Source organism: Coregonus clupeaformis, chromosome 16 (assembly GCF_020615455.1).
Source record: "Coregonus clupeaformis isolate EN_2021a chromosome 16, ASM2061545v1, whole genome shotgun sequence".
Taxonomy (NCBI): domain Eukaryota; kingdom Metazoa; phylum Chordata; class Actinopteri; order Salmoniformes; family Salmonidae; genus Coregonus; species Coregonus clupeaformis.
In genome coordinates this window covers 59,790,443-59,815,759 of record NC_059207.1, presented here as the reverse complement: position 1 = coordinate 59,815,759, position 25,317 = coordinate 59,790,443, and the positions used below count along the sequence as shown (strand labels likewise).

Genomic DNA, 25,317 nt, shown 5'->3' with positions numbered 1-25,317 from the left:
AGCCTCCCCCAATGAGACAGGGTGCAGGCCAGGCAGCAGGCTGTTAGCCTCCCCAATGAGACAGGGTGCAGGCCAGGCAGCAGGCTGTTAGCCTCCCCAATGAGACAGGGTGCAGGCCAGGCAGCAGGCTGTTAGCCAGCCCAATGAGACACGGTGCAGGCCAGGCAGCAGGCTGTTAGCCAGCCCAATGAGACAGGGTGCAGGCCAGGCAGCAGGCTGTTAGCCTCCCCAATGAGACAGGGTGCAGGCCAGGCAGCAGGCTGTTAGCCAGCCTGACAGCTTAGTGGAGTCTGTCACTAACACAGTCAGTGTAGTCAGCTCAGCTTTCCCCATTGAGACCGTGTCTGTGGCTCGATCTAGGTCAGGCCAAAACTAAACATTGCGGTGTTCGCCTTATCAATCTCACTGGAGTAAGGACCTCCTCCATTCCTGTCATTATTGAAAGAGATTGTGATAATATCTCACATCTCATAACAGGGCTACTTAATGTTAGATCCCTCACTTCCAAGGCAGTCATAGTCAATGAACTAATCACTGATCATAACCTTGATATGATTGGCCTGACTGAAACATGGCTCAAGCCTGATGAATTGACTGTGTTAAATGAGGCCTCTCCTCCTGGTTACACTAGTGACCATATCCCCCTCTTGGGCCGTATACAGCTTTCCTCACTGAGTTCCCTGAATGCCAGACCTCGCAGTCATGGCAGAGAATATTCCATTTTTTTATGACTTTTATGAATATTCACATGAAAAAGTCCACAGACCCACTCCAAAAAGGCTATAGGAGCCATCATCAAGTCACTGGGTTTTGTCCAACATGTCTCGAGACCTACGCACTGCCACAATCAACATACATACCCTGGATCTGGTTTTGTCCCGTGGAATAAATATTGTGGATCTAAATGTTTTTCCTTATAATCCTGGACTATCGGACCACTATCTTATTACGTTTCAAATCGCAACAAATAATCTGCTCAGACCCCAACCAAGGATTATCAAAAGCTGTGCTATGAATTCTCAGACAACCCAAAGATTCCTAGATGCCCTTCCAGACTCTCTCCACCTACCCAGGGAAGTCAGAGTACAAGAATCAGTTAACCACCTAACCGAGGATCTAAATTTAACCTTGCGTAACACCCTAGATGCAGTCGCACTTCTAAAAACAAAACAACATTTGTCACAACAAAATAGCTCCCTGGCATACAGAAAATACCTGAGCCCTGAAGCAAGCTTAGAGAAAATTGGAACGGAAATGACGCTCCACCAAACTGGAAGTCTTCCAACTAGTCTGTACCATCACTGCTGCTTTTCCAACCTGAGAATAAGTTTATTTTTTTATACTGTCGCAAAGCTAACTAAGAAGCAGCATTCCCCAACTGAGGATGGCCATCACTTCAGCAGTGATGAAATCATTAACTTCTTCGACAAATATATCATGATCATTAGAAAACATTTTACGGACTCCTCTTTGAATATGCGCATTTCTCCAAAGCTCTGTTGTCCTGAGTCTGCATAGAAATGCCACGACCTCGGATCAAAGGAGACAAGTCTTTTAATCCTGTATCTCTCGACACATTCATGAAAATAGTCATGGCCTCTAAACCTTCAAGCTGCATAGTGGACGCTATTCCAACTACACTACTGAAAGAGCTCCTTCCTGTGCTTGGCCCTCCTATGTTGAACATAATAAATGACTCCCTATCGTCCGGATGTGAACCTAACTCACTAAAAGTGGCACTAATAAAGCCTCTCCTGTAAAAGCCAAACCTTGTAAATGTAAAAAAAAAAATTTGGGGCTTATGTTGAATCTCCCTTTCCTCTCAAACATTTTAGAAAAAGCTGTAGCGCAGCAACTCACTTCCTTCCTGAAGACACAATGTATACAAAATGCTTCAGTCTGGTTTTAGACCCCATCATAGTAGTAAGACTGCACTCGTGAAGGTGGTAAATTACCTTTTAATGGCGTCAGACCAAGGCTCTTCATCTGTCCTCGTGCTCCTAGACCTTAGTTCTGCTTTTGACACCATCGATCACCAGATTCTTTTGGAGAGATTGGAAACCCTAATTGGGTCTACACAGACAAGTTCTTGCCTGGTTTAGATCTTATCTGTCGGAAAGATATCAGTTCGTCTCTGTGGATGGTTGGTCCTCTGACAAATCAATGGTAAACTTTGGTGGTCCTCAAGGTTCCATTTTAGGACCCCTATTGTTTTCACTATATGTGACTGACTACCTCGATTCGGTCTTATGTAGCAACATTTGAAATTGTGTTTTTTACATTGGATAAAAGTAGAAACTTGGAGCTACAAAAAAATAAAAAATAAAAATAATAATTGTATATCACAAACTGCAGTTGAGGAACAATGGGAAATGAATTCTGCTATGAAAGTTAAACTTTTGAGAATGGCACTTGAATGTTTTGGTACACCTACTGGAGAGCTTTGTCTAAACCTATTCACCATCGTTCACATCCTCTTAAGCCTTAGCCTCACACATCTCTTTAAGGATTCACATGTGAGGCCATGTGATATACAGAGTGAATAAGGTAGTGTAGTAAACAACCAAAGATTTCAAGACTAAAAGTGGTAAAAGTATACAGCCTACAATAAGGAAGAACTCCAGGTAAAACTACCCTTTATCTAGTCCTTGGTCTGTATCCTGATCTGACTTGGGTGCAGGTCATGTTGTTCTCCACATTACCCTCTCTGGTAAACACACACTATATCAAATCAAATCTAAGTTTGTCACTTGCACAGGATATAGAAGGTGTAAACATTACAGTGAAATGCTTACTTGCATATTTGCATAGTAGCAATATCAAAAATAGAAAGTGTCCGGATGAAAATATTTTATAAATATTTTATAATTATTAGATGATGCTTATCAGACACTGACCCCCCCCCCCCAGTCACATCTAGCTAAGTGGACGGGTCACTACTGTCTAGACATGGACACATGTTCATGAAATACAATAGATGGCCGTAATCACCTCCAGACACACCTGGCTGACTTGATAGGTCATGTCATCACCCCCAGACACACCTGGCTAACTTGATAGGTCATGTTATCACCCCCAGACACACCTGGCTAACTTGATGGGTCATGTAATCATTTGGAAAAGTGGAGTCTTTTGTTTAGACATGTAGGTAGCTAGCTAATCAATGAACCATAATCCCAACCCGTAGCTACAGTACAAACAGGATGCAAGTTTAAAAATTTTTTTTTTTCTGTACAGTCTTCCATTTCACTCTGTCATTTAGGTTGGTATTGTGGAGTAACTACAATGTTGTTGATCTATCCTCAGTTTTCTCCTATCACAGCCGTTAAAACTGTTTTAATGTCACCCTTGGCCTCTTTGTGAAATCCCTGAGCAGTTTCCTTCCTCTCTGGCAACTGAGTTAGGAATGATGGCTGTATTTTTGTAGTGATTGAATGTATTGATACACCAGCCAAAGTGTAATTAATAACTTCACCATGCTCAAAGGGATATTCAATGTCTGCGGTTTTTTTTGTGTTGAAATTCACTGCTCGACGGTGGCAAGGTATGGTTGTTTGTATCTAATATGCCATTTAGCAGACACTTTTATCCAAAGCGACTTACAGTCATGTGCGCATACATTTTTACGTATGGGTGGTCCCAGGGATCGAATCCACTTCCCTGGGCGTTACAAGCGCCATGCTCTACCAATTGAGCTACAGAGGACAACTATCTATCGGTCAATCAATTAATACATCAATCAATGATTGATTGATATTATGTTTCATAATTTCACTCTTATGCTTTAGCTTGTTCCTGAATGAGTCCCTAAATGGGATTTAATAGGAGCATCTCTCTCACTCTCTCTGATCCCTAGGACCCTGCCTCGGGACTACCAGACGCTGCCAGTACCACGTCACACAGTACCCACGTTGAAGCAAGAGGGGGACCAAACGTGTGTGAGTGTGGTTCGAATGTTCAGAATGGTTCCCCTGTTTTCCTCTCCCCCCTCTGTGGCCTGCACTGGACCAGACCGGACCATGGGCTGGGTGCCACAGGCTCATGATTACAGTGGACGACGAGGAACGACTGCCAAACGACTACCGATAGTGAAACGAACGTACCAAAGGCAGATGAACAACCCGACGGGGTGGTGGCAGCGGCCATCTTAACTACCCTCCAGCAGCATGGGCATTTGTGGTGTGTGTGTGTGTGCGCGCGAATGGTCTGATAACCCAAATGATTGTTTTGAAGTAAACTAAATTGAACTTCCTAAAACCTTGTCTGTGGTGGTTAAGATACAGTATAACCCATCTTAATCATTTACAACATTCTGTAGTAACTTTTAAACAAACTTTCAACATAAATATGCATATAACCAGGCATTCATACAAGCATGAGCACAATCACACACAAGCAAACTCTTCCACAAAAACCGCACCCAGCCAACAGATCCAGACTCCGCCTCCATCTACACACACTACCGGGACTGGGAACATCATCCATCACTGTCATCTTATTTATTAAACTGACAACAATTACAGCCACTCACGCACACACACACACCACCAACAATCACCTCAATATAGTTTGGCAGCTGCTTAATTAACATGAATGATGGAATGTGTTCGCCCCTAAACACCCCCCCCCCCCCTCCGGCACCCCAAAAACAGGTCTGCTGAGAGAGGAAACGTACTGCTTGGATGGGAACTAGCCGTCGGCTTCAATTAACGGCTTTTGATGTTTATTCACAACATTGTTTCTTTATTTATCAAAGTCTCTAATTAACGCATCCACATCCGTGTGTATCCCACATCGTAGGATTCGGCGGACATTCTATCAAACTGTGCTGAAATAATCTGTGTCCAAATGGCCCCATAGGGCTCTGGTCAAAAGTAGTGCACTATGTAGGGAAATGGTGCCGCATTTGGGACGAAGATTTAGTATTTTACTGTCGTACAAACGATTGCTCGGAACAGAGTGCATTGTGGGTAGGATGAGGTGTGAAGTCACTGAGCTACACACCTTCAAGATGTTTGATCAGATCGCATGTGAGTTTGTTACCAAAGGAGGGAGGAAGGGAGGAAGGGAGGTTTTTTTTTGTGTGTATTTGTATGCTGAATTCACAAAATGAATTTCTGTTTAAATGGACAAAGTATATTGTTTCGTCAATGAATTTACAGTGTTGTTACATTGGTAACAAGTCGCCTCCCTGAAGACCGTTAATAACATGGAATGTTAAAGGTTATGAAGTGTCTACTGCAAGTTGCAGATAACTGTATGCCAATGCAGCAGCCATATTGGGTTTATTCATTACTGTCTTGAGGGGATAAATTATTTTCACAAAAAAAAAAAGTTATATTCAGTATATGCAAATCATGCCTCGATTAATTTTACAATGTCTTAATACTAGACCCATGACAATTTCATTTGGGATGAAGGTGCATTCCCATCCCCCCTCATCTCAATGCTCAAAAATACCCAACTCTAAATGTATATCAGAACAGAGCACAGCCAGTCATATCTGGGGATAGACTATATCAGAACAGAGCATAGCCAGTCATATCTGAGACTATATCAGAACAGAGCATAGCCAGTCATATCTGGGGATAGACTATATCAGAACAGAGCATAGCCAGTCATATCTGAGACTATATCAGAACAGAGCATAGCCAGTCATATCTGGGGATAGACTATATCAGAACAGAGCATAGCCAGTCATATCTGAGACTATATCAGAACAGAGCATAGCCAGTCATATCTGAGACTATATCAGAACAGAGCATAGCCAGTCATATCTGGGACTATATCAGAACAGAGCATAGCCAGTCATATCTGAGACTATATCAGAACAGAGCATAGCCAGTCATATCTGAGACTAGACTATATCAGAACAGAGCATAGCCAGTCATATCTGGGGATAGACTATATCAGAACAGAGCATAGCCAGTCATATCTGAGACTAGACTATATCAGAACAGAGCATAGCCAGTCATATCTGGGGCTAGACTATATCAGAACAGAGCATAGCCAGTCATATCTGGGACTAGACTATATCAGAACAGAGCATAGCCAGTCATATCTGGGACTAGACTATATCAGAACAGAGCATAGCCAGTCATATCTGGGGCTAGACTATATCAGAACAGAGCATAGCCAGTCATATCTGAGACTAGACTATATCAGAACAGAGCATAGCCAGTCATATCTGAGACTAGACTATATCAGAACAGAGCATAGCCAGTCATATCTGGGGATAGACTATATCAGAACAGAGCATAGCCAGTCATATCTGGGGATAGACTATATCAGAACAGAGCATAGCCAGTCATATCTGAGACTATATCAGAACAGAGCATAGCCAGTCATATCTGGGACTAGACTATATCAGAACAGAGCATAGCCAGTCATATCTGAGACTATATCAGAACAGAGCATAGCCAGTCATATCTGAGACTATATCAGAACAGAGCATAGCCAGTCATATCTGGGGATAGACTATATCAGAACAGAGCATAGCCAGTCATATCTGAGACTATATCAGAACAGAGCATAGCCAGTCATATCTTGGGATAGACTATATCAGAACAGAGCATAGCCAGTCATATCTGGGACTAGACTATATCAGAACAGAGCATAGCCAGTCATATCTGAGACTATATCAGAACAGAGCATAGCCAGTCATATCTGGGGCTAGACTATATCAGAACAGAGCATAGCCAGTCATATCTGAGACTATATCAGAACAGAGCATAGCCAGTCATATCTGAGACTATATCAGAACAGAGCATAGCCAGTCATATCTGAGACTATATCAGAACAGAGCATAGCCAGTCATATCTGGGGATAGACTATATCAGAACAGAGCATAGCCAGTCATATCTGAGACTATATCAGAACAGAGCATAGCCAGTCATATCTGAGACTATATCAGAACAGAGCATAGCCAGTCATATCTGAGACTATATCAGAACAGAGCATAGCCAGTCATATCTGGGGCTAGACTATATCAGAACAGAGCATAGCCAGTCATATCTGAGACTATATCAGAACAGAGCATAGCCAGTCATATCTGAGACTATATCAGAACAGAGCATAGCCAGTCATATCTGAGACTATATCAGAACAGAGCATAGCCAGTCATATCTGGGGATAGACTATATCAGAACAGAGCATAGCCAGTCATATCTGAGACTATATCAGAACAGAGCATAGCCAGTCATATCTGAGACTATATCAGAACAGAGCATAGCCAGTCATATCTGAGACTATATCAGAACAGAGCATAGCCAGTCATATCTGGGGATAGACTATATCAGAACAGAGCATAGCCAGTCATATCTGAGACTATATCAGAACAGAGCATAGCCAGTCATATCTGAGACTATATCAGAACAGAGCATAGCCAGTCATATCTGAGACTATATCAGAACAGAGCATAGCCAGTCATATCTGGGGATAGACTATATCAGAACAGAGCATAGCCAGTCATATCTGAGACTATATCAGAACAGAGCATAGCCAGTCATATCTGAGACTATATCAGAACAGAGCATAGCCAGTCATATCAGGGACTATTTCCTGAGGACGAGTCTTTGTCTAGTTTTGTTTCCCAGGTGTGTTGAAAGCGAAAGGAAGGAGGAGACTGAAGGAAGGGGGCCGTTGGGGCCGTTGGGGACCAGTAAAGGAAGGAGGAGACTGAAGGAAGGGTGACGTTGGGAACCAGTAAAGGAAGGAGGAGACTGAAGGAAGGGTGACGTTGGGAACCAGTAAAGGAAGGAGGAGACTGAAGGAAGGGTGACGTTGGGGCCGTTGGGGACCAGTAAAGAAGGAGGAGACTGAAGGAAGGGGGCCGTTGGGGCCGTTGGGGCCGTTGGGGACCAGTAAAGGAAGGAGGAGACTGAAGGAAGGGTGACGTTGGGGCCGTTGGGGACCAGTAAAGGAAGGAGGAGACTGAAGGAAGGGGGCCGTTGGGGCCGTTGGGGACCAGTAAAGGAAGGAGGAGACTGAAGGAAGGGGGCCGTTGGGGCCGTTGGGGACCAGTAAAGGAAGGAGGAGACTGAAGGAAGGGGGCCGTTGGGGCGTTGGGGACCAGTAAAGGAAGGAGGAGACTGAAGGAAGGGGGCCGTTGGGAACCAGTAAAGGAAGGAGGAGACTGAAGGAAGGGTGACGTTGGGAACCAGTAAAGGAAGGAGGAGACTGAAGGAAGGGTGCCGTTGGGAACCAGTAAAGGAAGGAGGAGACTGAAGGAAGGGTGACGTTGGGAACCAGTAAAGGAAGGAGGAGACTGAAGGAAGGGTGCCGTTGGGAACCAGTAAAGGAAGGAGGAGACTGAAGGAAGGGTGCCGTTGGGAACCAGTAAAGGAAGGAGGAGACTGAAGGAAGGGGGCCGTTGGGGACCAGTAAAGGAAGGAGGAGACTGAAGGAAGGGGGCCGTTGGGAACCAGTAAAGGAAGGAGGAGACTGAAGGAAGGGGGCCGTTAGGGGCCGTTGGGGACCAGTAAAGGAAGGAGGAGACTGAAGGAAGGGGGCCCGTTGGGGCCGTTGGGAACCAGTAAAGGAAGGAGGAGACTGAAGGAAGGGGGCCGTTGGGGCCGTTGGGGACCAGTAAAGGAAGGAGGAGACTGAAGGAAGGGGGCCGTTGGGGCCGTTGGGAACCAGTAAAGGAAGGAGGAGACTGAAGGAAGGGGGCCGTTGGGGCCGTTGGGGACCAGTAAAGGAAGGAGGAGACTGAAGGAAGGGTGACGTTGGGAACCAGTAAAGGAAGGAGGAGACTGAAGGAAGGGTGCCGTTGGGAACCAGTAAAGGAAGGAGGAGACTGAAGGAAGGGTGACGTTGGGAACCAGTAAAGGAAGGAGGAGACTGAAGGAAGGGTGACGTTGGGAACCAGTAAAGGAAGGAGGAGACTGAAGGAAGGGTGACGTTGGGAACCAGTAAAGGAAGGAGGAGACTGAAGGAAGGGGGCCGTTGGGGCCGTTGGGGACCAGTAAAACAACAGTCTGAGAGACAGACAGAGGAGCAGACATAGAGGATGATTCATCTCACTACCAAGTCACACATACACACACACAGAGACTGATGCTCAGTTATATGTACACACATAATACTGCTGCGGTCAGAAACAGTAAGTACTGGTGTTTTAACTACCAAAAATTGTTTTATCCCCTCCACCCAGACACACACACAGCTACCCCCCACTCACTGGTGAAGGTGATGTTGAACCCCCCCTCCCCCTCCCCTTCCACTCACTGGTGAAGGTGATGTTGAACCCCCGGTCTGTGTAGGTGTGGTCAGTCAGGAACTCTAGGCGTGCCACGTGGGCGCTGGTGGTGATGGGAGCTGGCAGCACGTCACCAGAGAACGTACCCAGGATGGGAGACTCAGCCTGGGGTGGAGAGACAGAGAGAGACAGAGAGCGAGATGAGACAGAGATGGAGAAGATTAGATGGATAGATAGATGGATCTTCTTCAATTAAATCCCATTTAGGGACTCATTCTGGAACAAGATAAAGCACAAGAGTGAAAATATGAAACATAATAATATAAATCAATCATTGATTGATGTATTGATTGATTGACTGATTGACCGAACGATTGAAACAAACATAACCGTACCTTGCCACCGTCTTTGACACTGAGGAAGTCAAACTGTTTCTCCATGCTGAGGTCATTGAAGGCCAGGTTAATCCTACTCTCTGGCTTAGTGATGATGAGCCACACGCAGTGCATGTTGTTACCATATTCCTGGGGGTAGTTAGGGGACAGCAGCACACCAGACGGGGTTGTGAAGTTGAAGAAGCACGAGACTGGAGGAAGGGAGAGCAGGGAGGAAGGGAGAGGAGGGAGAGGAGGGAGGAAGGGAGAGGAGGGAGGAAGGGAGAGGAGGGGGGAAGGGAGAAAGAGGAGGAAGAGAGAGGGAAAGAAAGAGAGAGTTAGAGGTAAGCCAGTTACATACCGTGCCTTCAGAATGTATTCACACCTAGGGCTGTTGCGGTGACCGTATTACCACCACACCGGCGGTCACGAGTCATTAAGGCAGTCAAAGTTCCACGTGACCATTTAGTCACGGTAATTAGGCTTCCTAAGCTCTGATGCTGCTGATGGTCATTAGTAGCCTACCAAACTAGCTAACTGCCTGGTACTCAGCACTCTATTGTCCCTCTAATCACTCTGACATCAATGCAAATGTCATCAAAAATCTAATCAAACACTTCATGAGAGCCCATGAGCTCATGTTGCGCAACATTTCTATAGGCTATGCAATTGCATGAGAAAACAGAGTGATGGCCTCTACTAAAAAGAGGAGGATCCCATCAGCTTTCTATAGGCTAGGCCTACTATATTTATTTCTCAACTTTCCTAATATTAAGCACATTGCTTCTCTTTACAACAGGAGTATAGTCTACCTGGCTGGCATCAAAATAAACCACAGGGAAAAGCGTCCTCCATTTGCTATTTAAGTGCATGGATGACATGTATTGTTTTTCTGCCATGTTTTGATACAGGTGCATGATAATGGTCCATTCTAAATCAAAACAAATTTCACTCATATATTATTTAGTTTATGTAAAGACAAGATTAAATCAAGAATAGTCTGATGGGTGACAATATTAGCCTATCACTTGTGAATTATGCCCAGCATAAGCAACAATGCTTTTTTTTGTGTGACTTTTTCGAATCATAGTCACACACCTCATGTAGCCTTGCCCATAGGCCTATATGTTTTAATAAGGTTTGTATCACAACTAAAGTGGCCAAATAACTTCTTAAAATTAAGCACATTAATCCGCTTTACAACGGGGTGTAGAGCCTAACTGGCATACATAAGCAGCGCGTGAGTTTCAAGTTTGGGGAAAAATGCACCTTTATAATAAAGCATTACATGCATAATCGCATTTGCGGTCAATTTTGATAATGGTGTTTTCCCACTAATGGAACATTCGCGTTTATAGCCTACTGCGGTGTGCGCATTGATGCGCTTATAATGTGAAGAAATAGCCTAATAGTTTATCAACATGTTAAGCTAAACGTTCTGATCTGTTGCGTCAGCCTCATTCCGTAAAAAAAGTGTTTTTGATGCTAGTGGTTGTATTCATTTGGGATCTATCGCATCCCACAACTGTCCCAGACTATGTTTGGAATATTTATTTCTCGCACAGAATAGAATAGGTCGACTTTTGTACTATGGGGGATAGTAGATTGACATAGGCTAGTGCTTTTGCTTTTCGTTAAGCTTACTCATCTTGTTGGCTGATGAAAAGTAAATGTGGACAGTTCTTCCAACATCTTGAATATGCACCTTGGAATTGGATAAGGACGCGTGCCGTTGCGTCCCCGATGTGTCTGAAAGACCCGACCACGTGATGGAAAGCCAAGTGAGTGAGAGGTGCTTCGGAGCCCACAGCAGTCTGGGCCAAGGGCACAACACTGGCCGCAAAAGGCATGGTTTTGTTTTGGGGTGCATTACGGCCACACAAAGGGGAATGAGAGACTGATGAACTGTGTACAGCCTGCGCATAAAATAATAATAATAATAATATGCCATTTAGCAGACGCTTTTATCCAAAGCGACTTACAGTCATGCGTGCATACATTTTTGTGTATGGGTGGTCCTGGGGATCGAACCCACTACCTTGGCGTTACAAGCGCCGTGCTCTACCAGCTGAGCTACAGAGGACCACAAAGCAGAGCTCATGCCTTTCATGATACTTTTTTAAATTCATCATTAGAGTCGCATCATGCAGCCTTACCATGTATAAAACATCTAAACATTTGTAGAGTTACATTAATAACTCTAAATTAAGTTAAGTACCTATTTATTTGTTAACCGCTCAACACAGAATAGCCTGTGTGTGCACTCCCTCAAATCGTTTGGAGAAAATATCCTTTCTATTTTATTCAGCTATGTTCAATTGTATTCTTCATACTATAAAATAATATACAATAATGGCACGGAATTCTAAGCAAATCGTGTCTGCTAAATGAACTGGTGTAGCCCCACAGCCATTTGGCATAGCCAGATCAGGACCTAACATAAGGACAACTCAGAGTATGCTATTCTGTTCTTCTGAGATAGACAGCATTTTCTTCATATCATGTTTATTTAGACCTCTCTAAAATAAATAATGGATTTATTGTGAAGGTGTAGGCTATATTACATGGATTTATTAGACTTTTTTAAATGTAGGTGTTCCAAAGGTCTGCATCAGTGGCTTGTAGGCTATGAGTGGAAGCCAGGAGATGCTAAATGTGTTTATGTTAATTAACGGTCAATTACCATGAGACCGACAGTTATTTGACAATCACTGGCTGACGGAATGCCATGACTGCCACAGCCCTATTCACACCCCTTGACATTTTCCACATTTCGTTGTGTTACAGCCATAATTTTAAATGACTTACATTTATATTTTGTGTCACTGGCCTACACACAATACCATATAATGTCAAAGTGGATTCATGTTTATTTTTTTTACAAATTAGTTAAAAATGAAAAGCTGAAATGTCTTGAGTCAATAAGTATTCAACCCCTTTGTTATGGCAAGCCTAAACATTTTCTTAACTAGTCACATAATATGTTGCATGGAGTCTATGTGCAATAATAGTGTTTAACATTAATTTTGAATGACTAGGTCATCTCTGTATCCCATATATACAATTGTCTGTAAGGACCCTTAAATGAACAGTGAATTTCAAACAAAGATTCAACCACAAAGACCAGGGAGGTTTTCCAATGACTCGCAAAGAAGGGCATATTGGTAAACGAAAAATGCAGACATTGAATATCCCTTGGAGCATGGTGAAGTTATTAATTACACTTTGGCTGGTGTATCAATACACCCAGTCACTACAAAGATACAGGTGTCCTTCCTAACTCAGTTGCCGGAGAGGAAGGAAACCACTCAGGGATTTCACCATGAGGCCAATGGTGACTTTAAAACAGTTTTAATGGCTGTGATAGGAAAAAAACTGAGGATAAATCAACAACATTGTAGTTAATCCACAATAGTAACCTACATGACAGAGTGAAAAGGAAGCCTGTAAAGAATGAAAATATTCCAAAACATGCATCCTGTTTGCAATAAGGCACTAAAGTAAAACTGCAAAAAATATGGCAAAGAAATTAACTTTATGTCCTGAATACTAAGCGTTATGTTTGGGGCAAATCCAACACAATGCATAACTGAGTACTACTCTTCATATGTTCAAGCATGGTGGTGGCTGCATCATGTTATGGGTATGCTTGTCATCGGCGAGGACTAGGGAGTTTTTCAGGATAAAAAAATAAACCAGCCGAGCACAAGCAAAATCCTAGAGAAAAACCTGGTTCAGTCTGCTTTCCAACAGACACTGGGAGACAAATTCACCTTTCAGCATTACAATAACCTAAAACACAAGGCCAAATATACACTGAAGTTGCTTACCAAGACAACATTGAATGTTCCTGAGTGGCCTTAAAATCGGCTTGAACATCTATGGAAAGACTTGAAAATGAAGGCACTGTACCTTTTAAATGCACTTTAAATAAACATTGACTTGACTTGACATGATTGTATTAGCAGCAACTCCAGTACACCTCATCTAAAACCAATGATTCCACCTGTTAACTGGAACCAAAGAGATTTCTTCAAACTCATCAGATTGCTTCACACTCATCTGTACTGCTACTGTAAATAAAGTGATTTAGGAAAAAATGAATACAAAAAGATTATATAAACTAATAGTCCAGTAAAGAGAGAGTGTTGCCGGACTCTGCTTGTTTCAATGAAGGTACAGTGGGGAAAAAAAGTATTTAGTCAGCCACCAATTGTGCAAGTTCTCCCACTTAAAAAGATGAGAGATGCCTGCAATTTTCATCATAGGTACACGTCAACTATGACAGACAAATTGAGATTTTTTTTTCCAGAAAATCACATTATAGGATTTTTTATGAATTTATTTGCAATTTTGAAAAAATTGCCAACAAAGGTTATATAACAAAGTATTGAGAAACTTTTGTTATTGACCAAATACTTATTTTCCACCATCATTTGTAAATAAATTCATTAAAAATCCTACAATGTGAATTTCTGGATTTTTTTCCCTCAATTTGTCTGTCATAGTTGACGTGTACCTATGATGAAAATTACAGGCCTCTCTCATCTTTTTAAGTGGGAGAACTTGCACAATTGGTGGCTGACTAAATACTTTTTTACCCCACTGTATTTCTCTCCATCTGGCTGCCTGTTTGTTCAATACAAGAACAAGCCTGGACTGACTCTGAACATATCTCACGCTTTCTTTTCTTGTACTTTATTTTTTTCCCTCTGACTTTCTTTCATTCATCTTTTGCATTTTTTTTTCTTTACTTTCTTTCTGTCTTGAATATGAGGCGAACTATTAATCTTTCCTTTGTTGTTCCTGTACAAACTAATGAATTTACCATATATCCCCTTGGTGGGGGTGTGGTTCACTTTAATGAGGATGGCAATGGTAGAGTGGAGCCATTGTTTTTTAGGGAAGGACACAGCCAAATCAAACTGACACATACAGCTTACAGTCAGCACATGGGCGTTTGTGTCGCAGTGTGACTGTGTGTAAGCGGCCAGATTATCCCCCTGCTTTACTGAGCAGAGGCTGTGGATTTGGATACAATAGGAGGGCTTATTAACTAATTAAAACTAACAAATACAAACAGAAGGGCGAGAGAGAGAGAGAGAGAGAGAGAGAGAGAGAGAGAGAGAGAGAGAGAGAGAGAGAGAGAGAGAGAGAGGGGGGGCCTCCATTATTGATAAGATAATGTGGAAGACAAAAACAGTGGCATCTCTAAACAGTAGCATCTAATCAGAGGCATCATCTAACAGACAAACAGCAAAGAAACACTATTAGCATGCCATTACTACAGCAGTAAGTTGCAAGCATAGCAAGGATTTGGGGTTGGATTTGTGATGCTAATAGCATGCTATCGCTAAGTCAACTGTGAGTTAGGTTAGCAAAGGAGTCTTATAACTCACAGACACAGTTGGGCAGGAAAAGATGATGTGTTGTACAGGAGACAGATCACTACTTACAGACACAGCTGGGTTTCTTGGCTGACCACTGGTTGTTCTTCTGGCAGGTGATGTTCTTCTTCCCCACCAACTCAAAGGCAGGGAGACACTCAAAGTGCAGCCTGTCCCCGTGGCGGAAACCTGTCCCCTCCCGCTTGCCGTAAGCCGGTATCCCCGGGTCGCCACAGCTGCCCTGGTCAATCTCTGAAGGGAAGAGACACACAGATAGACAGGTAAGATAGTTGGCTAAAATCGTAAACTTTCAACATTTCAACGTTATTGTCCTAGACCTATACTGTCATCTAATTTGCAATCACACAGCACAGATTATAGTATCTTGCAACGCCTGGAGAAATGTTTCACATCTCAGAAACCACAGACAGACAGGTGAGATAGCCGACAAAAAACCAATTAGGTCAAAGGTCAAAGTTGATGCTTCTCACAAAATAGTTGACTAACACCATTGGTATCAATGGTTAAATGTTGTATTTTTTGGCATTCAAACGCAAACCTTTTCTCACACAAGAGAAGTGTTAACTTCTTAGAAAACCACGTTTTGGGGGGATTCTGAGTTTGGCCCACAAACCCAATACAGACATACTGTATGCTTGTGTGATGCAATATGCTGTAATGTGACCATGTAAGCCCATAATGTGTAGGGTAGAGTAGAGTTAGGTTGGCTAACATGGTAGAGTAGAGTTAGGTTGGCTAACATGGTAGAGTAGAGTTAGGTTGGCTAACATGGTAGAGTAGAGTTAGGTTGGCTAACATGGTAGAGTAGAGTTAGGTTGGCTAACATGGTAGAGTAGAGTTAGGTTGGCTAACATGGTAGAGTAGAGTTAGGTTGGCTAACATGGTAGAGTAGAGTTAGGTTGGCTAACATGGAAGAGTAGAGTTAGGTTGGCTAACATGGTAGAGTAGAGTTAGGTTGGCTAACATGGTAGAGTAGAGTTAGGTTGGCTAACATGGTAGAGTAGAGTTAGGTTGGCTAACATGGTAGAGAAGAGTTAGGTTTGCTAACATGGTAGAGTAGAGTTAGGTTGGCTAACATGGTAGAGTAGAGTTAGGTTGGCTAACATGGTAGAGAAGAGTTAGGTTGGCTAACATGGTAGAGTAGAGTTAGGTTGGCTAACATGGTAGAGTAGAGTTAGGTTGGCTAACATGGTAGAGTAGAGTTAGGTTGGCTAACATGGTAGAGTAGAGTTAGGTTGGCTAACATGGTAGAGTAGAGTTAGGTTGGCTAACATGGTAGAGTAGAGTTAGGTTGGCTAACATGGTAGAGTAGAGTTAGGTTGGCTAACATGGTAGAGTAGAGTTAGGTTGGCTAACATGGTAGAGTAGAGTTAGGTTGGCTAACATGGTAGAGTAGAGTTAGGTTGGCTAACATGGTAGAGTAGAGTTAGGTTGGCTAACATGGAAGAGTAGAGTTAGGTTGGCTAACATGGTAGAGTAGAGTTAGGTTGGCTAACATGGTAGAGTAGAGTTAGGTTGGCTAACATGGTAGAGTAGAGTTAGGTTGGCTAACATGGTAGAGAAGAGTTAGGTTTGCTAACATGGTAGAGTAGAGTTAGGTTGGCTAACATGGTAGAGTAGAGTTAGGTTGGCTAACATGGTAGAGAAGAGTTAGGTTGGCTAACATGGTAGAGTAGAGTTAGGTTGGCTAACATGGTAGAGTAGAGTTAGGTTGGCTAACATGGTAGAGTAGAGTTAGGTTGGCTAACATGGTAGAGTAGAGTTAGGTTGGCTAACATGGTAGAGTAGAGTTAGGTTGGCTAACATGGTAGAGTAGAGTTAGGTTGGCTAACATGGTAGAGTAGAGTTAGGTTGGCTAACATGGTAGAGTAGAGTTAGGTTGGCTAACATGGTAGAGTAGAGTTAGGTTGGCTAACATGGAAGAGTAGAGTTAGGTTGGCTAACATGGTAGAGTAGAGTTAGGTTGGCTAACATGGTAGAGTAGAGTTAGGTTGGCTAACATGGTAGAGTAGAGTTAGGTTGGCTAACATGGTAGAGAAGAGTTAGGTTGGCTAACATGGTAGAGTAGAGTTAGGTTGGCTAACATGGTAGAGTAGAGTTAGGTTGGCTAACATGGTAGAGAAGAGTTAGGTTGGCTAACATGGTAGAGTAGAGTTAGGTTGGCTAACATGGTAGAGTAGAGTTAGGTTGGCTAACATGGTAGAGTAGAGTTAGGTTGGCTAACATGGTAGAGTAGAGTTAGGTTGGCTAACATGGTAGAGTAGAGTTAGGTTGGCTAACATGGTAGAGTAGAGTTAGGTTGGCTAACATGGTAGAGTAGAGTTAGGTTGGCTAACATGGTAGAGTAGAGTTAGGTTGGCTAACATGGTAGAGTAGAGTTAGGTTGGCTAACATGGTAGAGTAGAGTTAGGTTGGCTAACATGGTAGAGTAGAGTTAGGTTGGCTAACATGGTAGAGTAGAGTTAGGTTGGCTAACATGGTAGAGTAGAGTTAGGTTGGCTAACATGGCAGAGTAGAGTTAGGTTGGCTAACATGGTAGAGAAGAGTTAGGTTGGCTAACATGGTAGAGTAGAGTTAGGTTGGCTAACATGGTAGAGTAGAGTTAGGTTGGCTAACATGGTAGAGAAGAGTTAGGTTGGCTAACATGGTAGAGTAGAGTTAGGTTGGCTAACATGGTAGAGTAGAGTTAGGTTGGCTAACATGGTAGAGTAGACTTAGGTTGGCTAACATGGTAGAGTAGAGTTAGGTTGGCTAACATGGTAGAGTAGAGTTAGGTTGGCTAACATAGTAGAGTAGAGTTAGGTTGGCTAACAGGGTAGAGTAGAGTTAGGTTGGCTAACATGGTAGAGTAGAGTTAGGTTGGCTAACATGGTAGAGTAGACTTAGGTTGGCTAACATGGTAGAGTAGAGTTAGGTTGGCTAACATGGTAGAGTAAAGTTAGGTTGGCTAACATGGTAGAGTAGAGTTAGGTTGGCTAACATGGTAGAGTAGAGTTAGGTTGGCTAACATGGTAGAGTAGAGTTAGGTTGGCTAACATGGTAGAGTAGAGTTAGGTTGGCTAACATGGTAGAGTAGAGTTAGGTTGGCTAACATGGTAGAGTAGAGTTAGGTTGGCTAACATGGTAGAGTAGACTTAGGTTGGCTAACATGGTAGAGTAGAGTTAGGTTGGCTAACATGGTAGAGTAGAGTTAGGTTGGCTAACATGGTAGAGTAGAGTTAGGTTGGCTAACATGGTAGAGTAGAGTTAGGTTGGCTAACAGGGTAGAGTAGAGTTAGGTTGGCTAACATGGTAGAGTAGAGTTAGGTTGGCTAACATGGTAGAGTAGAGTTAGGTTGGCTAACATGGTAGAGTAGAGTTAGGTTGGCTAACATGGAAGAGTAGAGTTAGGTTGGCTAACATGGTAGAGTAGAGTTAGGTTGGCTAACATGGTAGAGTAGAGTTAGGTTGGCTAACATGGTAGAGTAGAGTTAGGTTGGCTAACATGGTAGAGTAGAGTTAGGTTGGCTAACATGGTAGAGAAGAGTTAGGTTGGCTAACATGGTAGAGTAGAGTTAGGTTGGCTAACATGGTAGAGTAGAGTTAGGTTGGCTAACATGGTAGAGAAGAGTTAGGTTGGCTAACATGGTAGAGTAGAGTTAGGTTGGCTAACATGGTAGAGTAGAGTTAGGTTGGCTAACATGGTAGAGTAGAGTTAGGTTGGCTAACATGGTAGAGTAGAGTTAGGTTGGCTAACATGGTAGAGTAGAGTTAGGTTGGCTAACATGGTAGAGTAGAGTTAGGTTGGCTAACATGGTAGAGTAGAGTTAGGTTGGCTAACATGGTAGAGTAGAGTTAGGTTGGCTAACATGGTAGAGTAGAGTTAGGTTGGCTAACATGGTAGAGTAGAGTTAGGTTGGCTAACATGGTAGAGTAGAGTTAGGTTGGCTAACATGGTAGAGTAGAGTTAGGTTGGCTAACATGGTAGAGTAGAGTTAGGTTGGCTAACATGGCAGAGTAGAGTTAGGTTGGCTAACATGGTAGAGAAGAGTTAGGTTGGCTAACATGGTAGAGTAGAGTTAGGTTGGCTAACATGGTAGAGTAGAGTTAGGTTGGCTAACATGGTAGAGAAGAGTTAGGTTGGCTAACATGGTAGAGTAGAGTTAGGTTGGCTAACATGGTAGAGTAGAGTTAGGTTGGCTAACATGGTAGAGTAGACTTAGGTTGGCTAACATGGTAGAGTAGAGTTAGGTTGGCTAACATGGTAGAGTAGAGTTAGGTTGGCTAACATGGTAGAGTAGAGTTAGGTTGGCTAACACGGTAGAGTAGAGTTAGGTTGGCTAACAGGGTAGAGTAGAGTTAGGTTGGCTAACATGGTAGAGTAGAGTTAGGTTGGCTAACATGGTAGAGTAGAGTTAGGTTGGCTAACATGGTAGAGTAGAGTTAGGTTGGCTAACATGGTAGAGTAGAGTTAGGTTGGCTAACATGGTAGAGTAGAGTTAGGTTGGCTAACATGGTAGAGTAGAGTTAGGTTGGCTAACATGGTAGAGTAGAGTTAGGTTGGCTAACATGGTAGAGTAGAGTTAGGTTGGCTAACATGGTAGAGTAGAGTTAGGTTGGATAACATGGTAGAGAAGAGTTAGGTTGGCTAACATGGTAGAGTAGAGTTAGGTTGGCTAACATGGTAGAGTAGAGTTAGGTTGGCTAACATGGTAGAGTAGAGTTAGTTTGGCTAACATGGTAGAGTAGAGTTAGGTTGGCTAACATGGTAGAGTAGAGTTAGGTTGGCTAACATGGTAGAGTAGAGTTAGGTTGGCTAACATGGTAGAGTAGAGTTAGGTTGGCTAACATGGTAGAGTAGAGTTAGGTTGGCTAACATGGTAGAGTAGAGTTAGGTTGGCTAACATGGTAGAGTAGAGTTAGGTTGGCTAACATTGTAGAGAAGAGTTAAGTTGGCTAACATGGTAGAGTAGAGATAGGTTGGCTAACATGGTAGTGTAGAGTTAGGTTGGCTAACATTGTAGAGAAGAGTTAATTTGGCTAACATGGTAGAGTAGAGATAGGTTGGCTAACATGGTAGAGAAGAGTTAGGTTGGCTAACATGGTAGAGTAGAGTTAGGTTGGCTAACATGGTAGAGTAGAGTTAGGTTGGCTAACATTGTAGAGAATAGTTAATTTGGCTAACATGGTAGAGTAGAGATAGGTTGGCTAACATGGTAGTGTAGAGTTAGGTTGGCTAACATGTTGGGTCATTGAATAAACAACATTTACATTCACATTAACATTTTAGTCATTTAGCAGATGCTACAACACCTGTGCGTAATGTAAAGTGCTGTCTCTATTTAGAGCCTGCTCTATACAAGGAACTGGAAGACTCAGATGGGAGAGAAGAGAGCAGGGCAGTCAGAACCCAGACAGATCCCAGTCAGAACACAGACAGTACCCAGTCAGAACACAGACAGAACACAGTCAGAACCCAGACAGAACACAGTCAGATCCCAGTCAGAACACAGTCAGAACCCAGTCAGAACCCAGACAGAACCCAGTCAGAATACAGACAGAACACAGTCAGAACCCAGACAGAACACAGTCAGAACCCAGTCAGAATACAGTCAGAACAGACAGAACCCAGTCAGAACCCAGGAAAAACACAGTCAGAACCCAGTCAGAACCCATTCAGAACCCAGACAGAACACAGTCAGAACCCAGTCAGAATGCAGTCAGATCTCAGTCAGAACACAGACAGAACCGAGTCAGAATCCAGTCAGAACCCAGACAGAACACAGTCTCTTCTCTCTCTCTCTCTCTCTCTCTCTCTCTCTCTCTCTCTCTCTCTCTCTCTCTCTCTCTCTCTCTCTCTCTCTCTCTGTCTCTCTCTCTGTCTCTCTCTCTGTCTCTCTCTCTCTCTCTCTCTCTCTCTCTGTCTCTGTCTCTCTTTCTCTCTCTCAATTCAATGGGGATTTATTGGCATGGGAAACATACACTGAGTATACCAACCATTAGGAACACCTTCCTACTATTAGGTTGCACATCAACAAGGGATCATAGCTTTCACCTGGATTCACCTGGTCAGTCTATGTCATGGAAAGAGCAGGTGTTCTTAATGTTTTGTATACTCAGTGTATGTTTACATCTCTCTTTCTCTCTCTCTGCAGCTGCACTCCTCCCTTCTGCCTGGGACGAAGAGCTGACATGTGCACATTCACACGGTGGCCCACATTCTTTAGTCTTTACACACACACACACTCACACACACACACACAAATAGACAACTCATCCCTTTCATTCTCCAAGGATTTATGTATCCCCTTCCCTGTTTTCCGGGGGTGGTACAGATGGACTCCAGATAACTCCCAGTGAGGAATCGGTAACGGAACGTCGGAACAGGAAGAGTACGGGACAAATAAGCCCATCCATCCATCCATGGAATGATGCTAGACTCTAATGAGCTTTTAAAACGCACCAGGGGATCGGAGACTGAGAGATAAATTAATGGCTGACTTAGGGTGTTTTCACATATGACATTTGTTACCCTGGTTCTGTTTCCTAAAGCATTAGTGAGAATTCTACATAATATGTTTCGCTTTCAGGGTGCGATTAACAAGACGCACATTCTACATGACGTTAGTGAGCTAGCTTGTTTACAACTGGCAAAAAAGTTCTACACGACCACAAATGGTGAGTCACTCTGTGGAGCTGCAGATATTATCAAACTCCATCCTTCTTACAGTACCTGGTATTCTGGTCCTGGGTCTTGGACCTGCTACTCACGCAGGTCCAGGATTCGTTTCTGCAAATGTTTGTTTGCATTTCACACATGTTTTATAGGATTACGGTACCAAACGCTCCAACATCCAGATCATAAGGGGAAAATCACCCTCAATGACTATCATTTTTTAAACACATATTTAGAGTCTACGATGTGGCGATTAGCATCCTAAGGGACTCATCAGGTCCATTACATATGGATCTAACTCACCGTTATGCTATTATGCCCACTTATGGATTTTTAATGAGTGATTTTATTGCTTTTTATACTGCTTATTTTTTTGTAAAGTGACTTTGGGTGTCGTGAGAAAATAAAAATATATTATTATTAAGGGGGAGGATTGACTTTCATTGTAACCACATATTTTATAAATATATTTTATGTTATATATGTAAACATCAACAGGCAGTAAATTAGTTAATAGACCAATAAAAAAGAGAGTTCCAAACCTCTTTGCCAATAACAGTTAGTTTTCAGTTTTAACCCTCCCAACCACTCCAAGACAGTCCTAACAAAATTATTGCTTGAGAAATTGCTCTTTGCTAAAAAGCTATTTTTGATTATTTTTGACAATTTTTATTGAAAAACAATAACAGTAAGGTACTTAATTGTTACCCAGAAATGATTTGATATCGAAATGAAAACAGCTGCATTGGACCTGTATGTTTGGGATAAGGTTACGGTTACAGCAACGGTTAAAAGTATGAAAAATGTATGCACTCACTAACTGTAAGTCGCTCTGGATAAGAGCGTCTGCTAAATGACTAAAATGTAAAAAATGTAAATGTAAAAGGATAATGCACCCCCCAGAAATAAAAATCATGAAACTCCTGTCAATTTGGTGAAAGTTGATGTTCTATCAGTGTGTAAAATAACCATTTTCCCCATGATTTAACTTCTGAGTGGTCAGTCTGTGTAGGAACGCATCATAGCTACAGTACATGGTTGTCATCACTGGCGATAGGGGATAACACACTATCACATTTCATAACTCTTTTAAAACCATTACCTGCGCTCCAGATCACTAAACTAGCCAACAGATGGTATGGGCATACTTGTCTACAACACATCCCTCCGTTTATATCGACATGACAAAGTACATTTTTCACATAGATGTGCTCAATCTAATCAGTGTACCCAAATTATTCAACTCAGTTTCTCCTTCGAGTATCATCTTGCAATGTGTCCTGTGTGTCAGTGGGAATTGTGAGAAAGGGCCACTGTTGCTATAGCAATGTACTCTGCACTCGCTCTGGGCAACAGAGAGTTGCAAGTTCAACTTGGTGAGATACAGCGGCTTGCGAAGGTATTCACCCCCCTTGGCATTTTTCCTATTTTGTTGCCTTACAACCTGGAATTAAAATTGATTTTTTTGGGGGGGGGTTGTATCATTTGATTTACACAACATGCCTACCACATTGAAGATGCAACATATTTTTTTTTGTGAAACAAACAAGAAATAAGACAAAAACACAGAAAACTTGAGCGTGCATAACTATTCACCCCCCCCCCCCCCCCCCCCCACCTTTTTCAGCAATTACAGCTGCAAGTCTCTTGGGGTATGTCTCTATAAGCTTGGCACATCTAGCCACTGGGATTTTTGCCCATTCTTCAAGGCAAAACTGCTCCAGCTCCTTCAAGTTGGATGGGTTCTGCTGGTGTACAGCAATCTTTAAGTCATACCACAGATTCTCAATTTGATTGAGATCTGGGCTTTGACTAGGCCATTCCAAGACATTTAAATGTTTCCCCCTTAAACGACTTGAGTGTTGCTTTAGCAGTATGCTTAGAGTCATTGTCATGCTGGAAGGTGAAACTCCATCCCAGTCTCAAATCTCTGGAAGACTGAAACAGGTTTCCCTCAAGAATTTCCCTGTATTTAGCACCATCCCTCATTCCTTCAATTCTGACCAGTCTCACAGTCCCTGCCGATGAAAAACATCCCCACAGCATGATACTGCCATCACCATGCTTCACTGTGGATGGTGTTCTCGGGGTGATGAGAGGTGTTGGGTTTGCACCAGACATTTTCCTTGATGGCCAAAAAGCTCAGTTTTAGTCTCATCTGACCAGAGTACCTTCTTCCATTTGTTTGGGGAGTCTCCCACATGGCTTTTGGCGAACACCAAACGTGTTTGCTTATTTCTTTCCTTAAGCAATGGCTTTTTTCTGGCCACTCTTCCGTAAAGCTCAGCTCGGTGGAGTGTACAGCTTAAAGCCTATGGACAGATACTCCAATCTCCGTTGTGGAGCTTTGCAGCTCCTTCAGGGTTATCTTTGGTCTCTTTGTTGCCTCTCTGATTAATGCCCTCCTTGCCTGGTCCGTGAGTTTTGGTGGGCGGCCCTCTCTTGGCATGTTTGTTGTGGTGCCATATTCTTTCCATTTTTTAATAATGGATTTAATGATGCTCCGTGGGATGTTCAAAGTTTCTGATATTTTTTTATAACCCAACCCTGATCTGTATTTCTCCACAACTTTGTCCCTGACCTGTTTGGAGAGCTCATTTGTCTTCATGGTGCCGCTTGCTTGGTGGTGTCCCTTGCTTAGTGGTGTTGCAGACTCTGGGGCCTTTCAGAACAGGTGTTTATATACTGAGATCATGTGACAGATCATATGACACTTAGATTGCACACAGGTGGACTTTATTTAACTAATTATGTGACTTCTATAACAATAATAATATGCCATTTGGCAGACACTTTTATCCAAAACGACTTACAGTCACATGTACATTTTTACGTATGGGTCGTCCCAGGGATCAAACCCACTACCCTGGCGTTACAAGCACCATGCTCTACCAATTGAGCTACAGAGGACCACTTCTGAAGGTAATTGGTTGCACCAGATCTTATTTAGGGGCTTCATAGCAAAGGGCGTGAATATATGTGTACGCACCACTTTTCCGTTATTAATTTCTTAGAATTGTTTTAAACAAGTTATTTTTTTTCATTTCACTTCACCAATTTGGACTATTTTGTGTATGTCCAGTTGAGGACCATCTTAATCTTTTTTAAAATAATTTTTATTGGCCAGTCTGAGATATGGCTTTTTCCTTTGCAACTCTGCCTAGAAGGTCATCATCCCGGAGTTGCCTCTTCACTGTTGACGTTGAGACTGGTGTTTTGCGGGTACTATTTAATGAAGCTGCCAGTTGAGGACCTGTGAGGCGTCTGTTTCTCAAACTAGACACTCTAATGTATTTGTCCTCTTGCTCAGTTGTGCACCGGGTACACACTCTCCTATTCCCAGGATGCAGGCATGAATAATAACACATCAACATTCTATATTAATATATGAACCTGGTGAAATTCACAAAGTACTTTAACAACTGTTACAATAACATAATTGCAAAATGGTTTTCTAATGATCAATTATCCTTTTAAAATAATAAACTTGGATTAGCAAACACAACGTGCCATTGGAACACAGGACTGATGGTTGCTGATAATTGGCCTCTGTACGCCTATGTAGATATTCCATTAAAAATCAGCCTTTTCCAGCTACAATAGCCATTTACATGGAAAAAAAAATTGCTTTTCCTTCCAAAACAAGACATTTCTAAGTGAGCCCAAACTTTTGAACGGTAG

The 25,317-nt window shown here is 42.7% G+C and overlaps 1 protein-coding gene across 1 annotated transcript in view; it reads right to left on the bottom strand.

Annotated features, from left to right (window-relative positions):
• csmd2 (CUB and Sushi multiple domains 2) overlaps window positions 1-25,317 on the bottom strand; it is a 421,278-nt gene that overhangs the window by 326,170 nt on the left and 69,791 nt on the right. The window contains exons 6-8 of the mRNA XM_045225492.1: window positions 15,030-15,212; window positions 9,595-9,785; window positions 9,229-9,364 (exon numbers count right to left, since the gene is read on the bottom strand). Of these exons, the coding sequence (XP_045081427.1) occupies window positions 9,229-9,364; window positions 9,595-9,785; window positions 15,030-15,212 (510 nt within the window). The remainder of the gene's footprint in view (window positions 1-9,228; window positions 9,365-9,594; window positions 9,786-15,029; window positions 15,213-25,317) is intronic.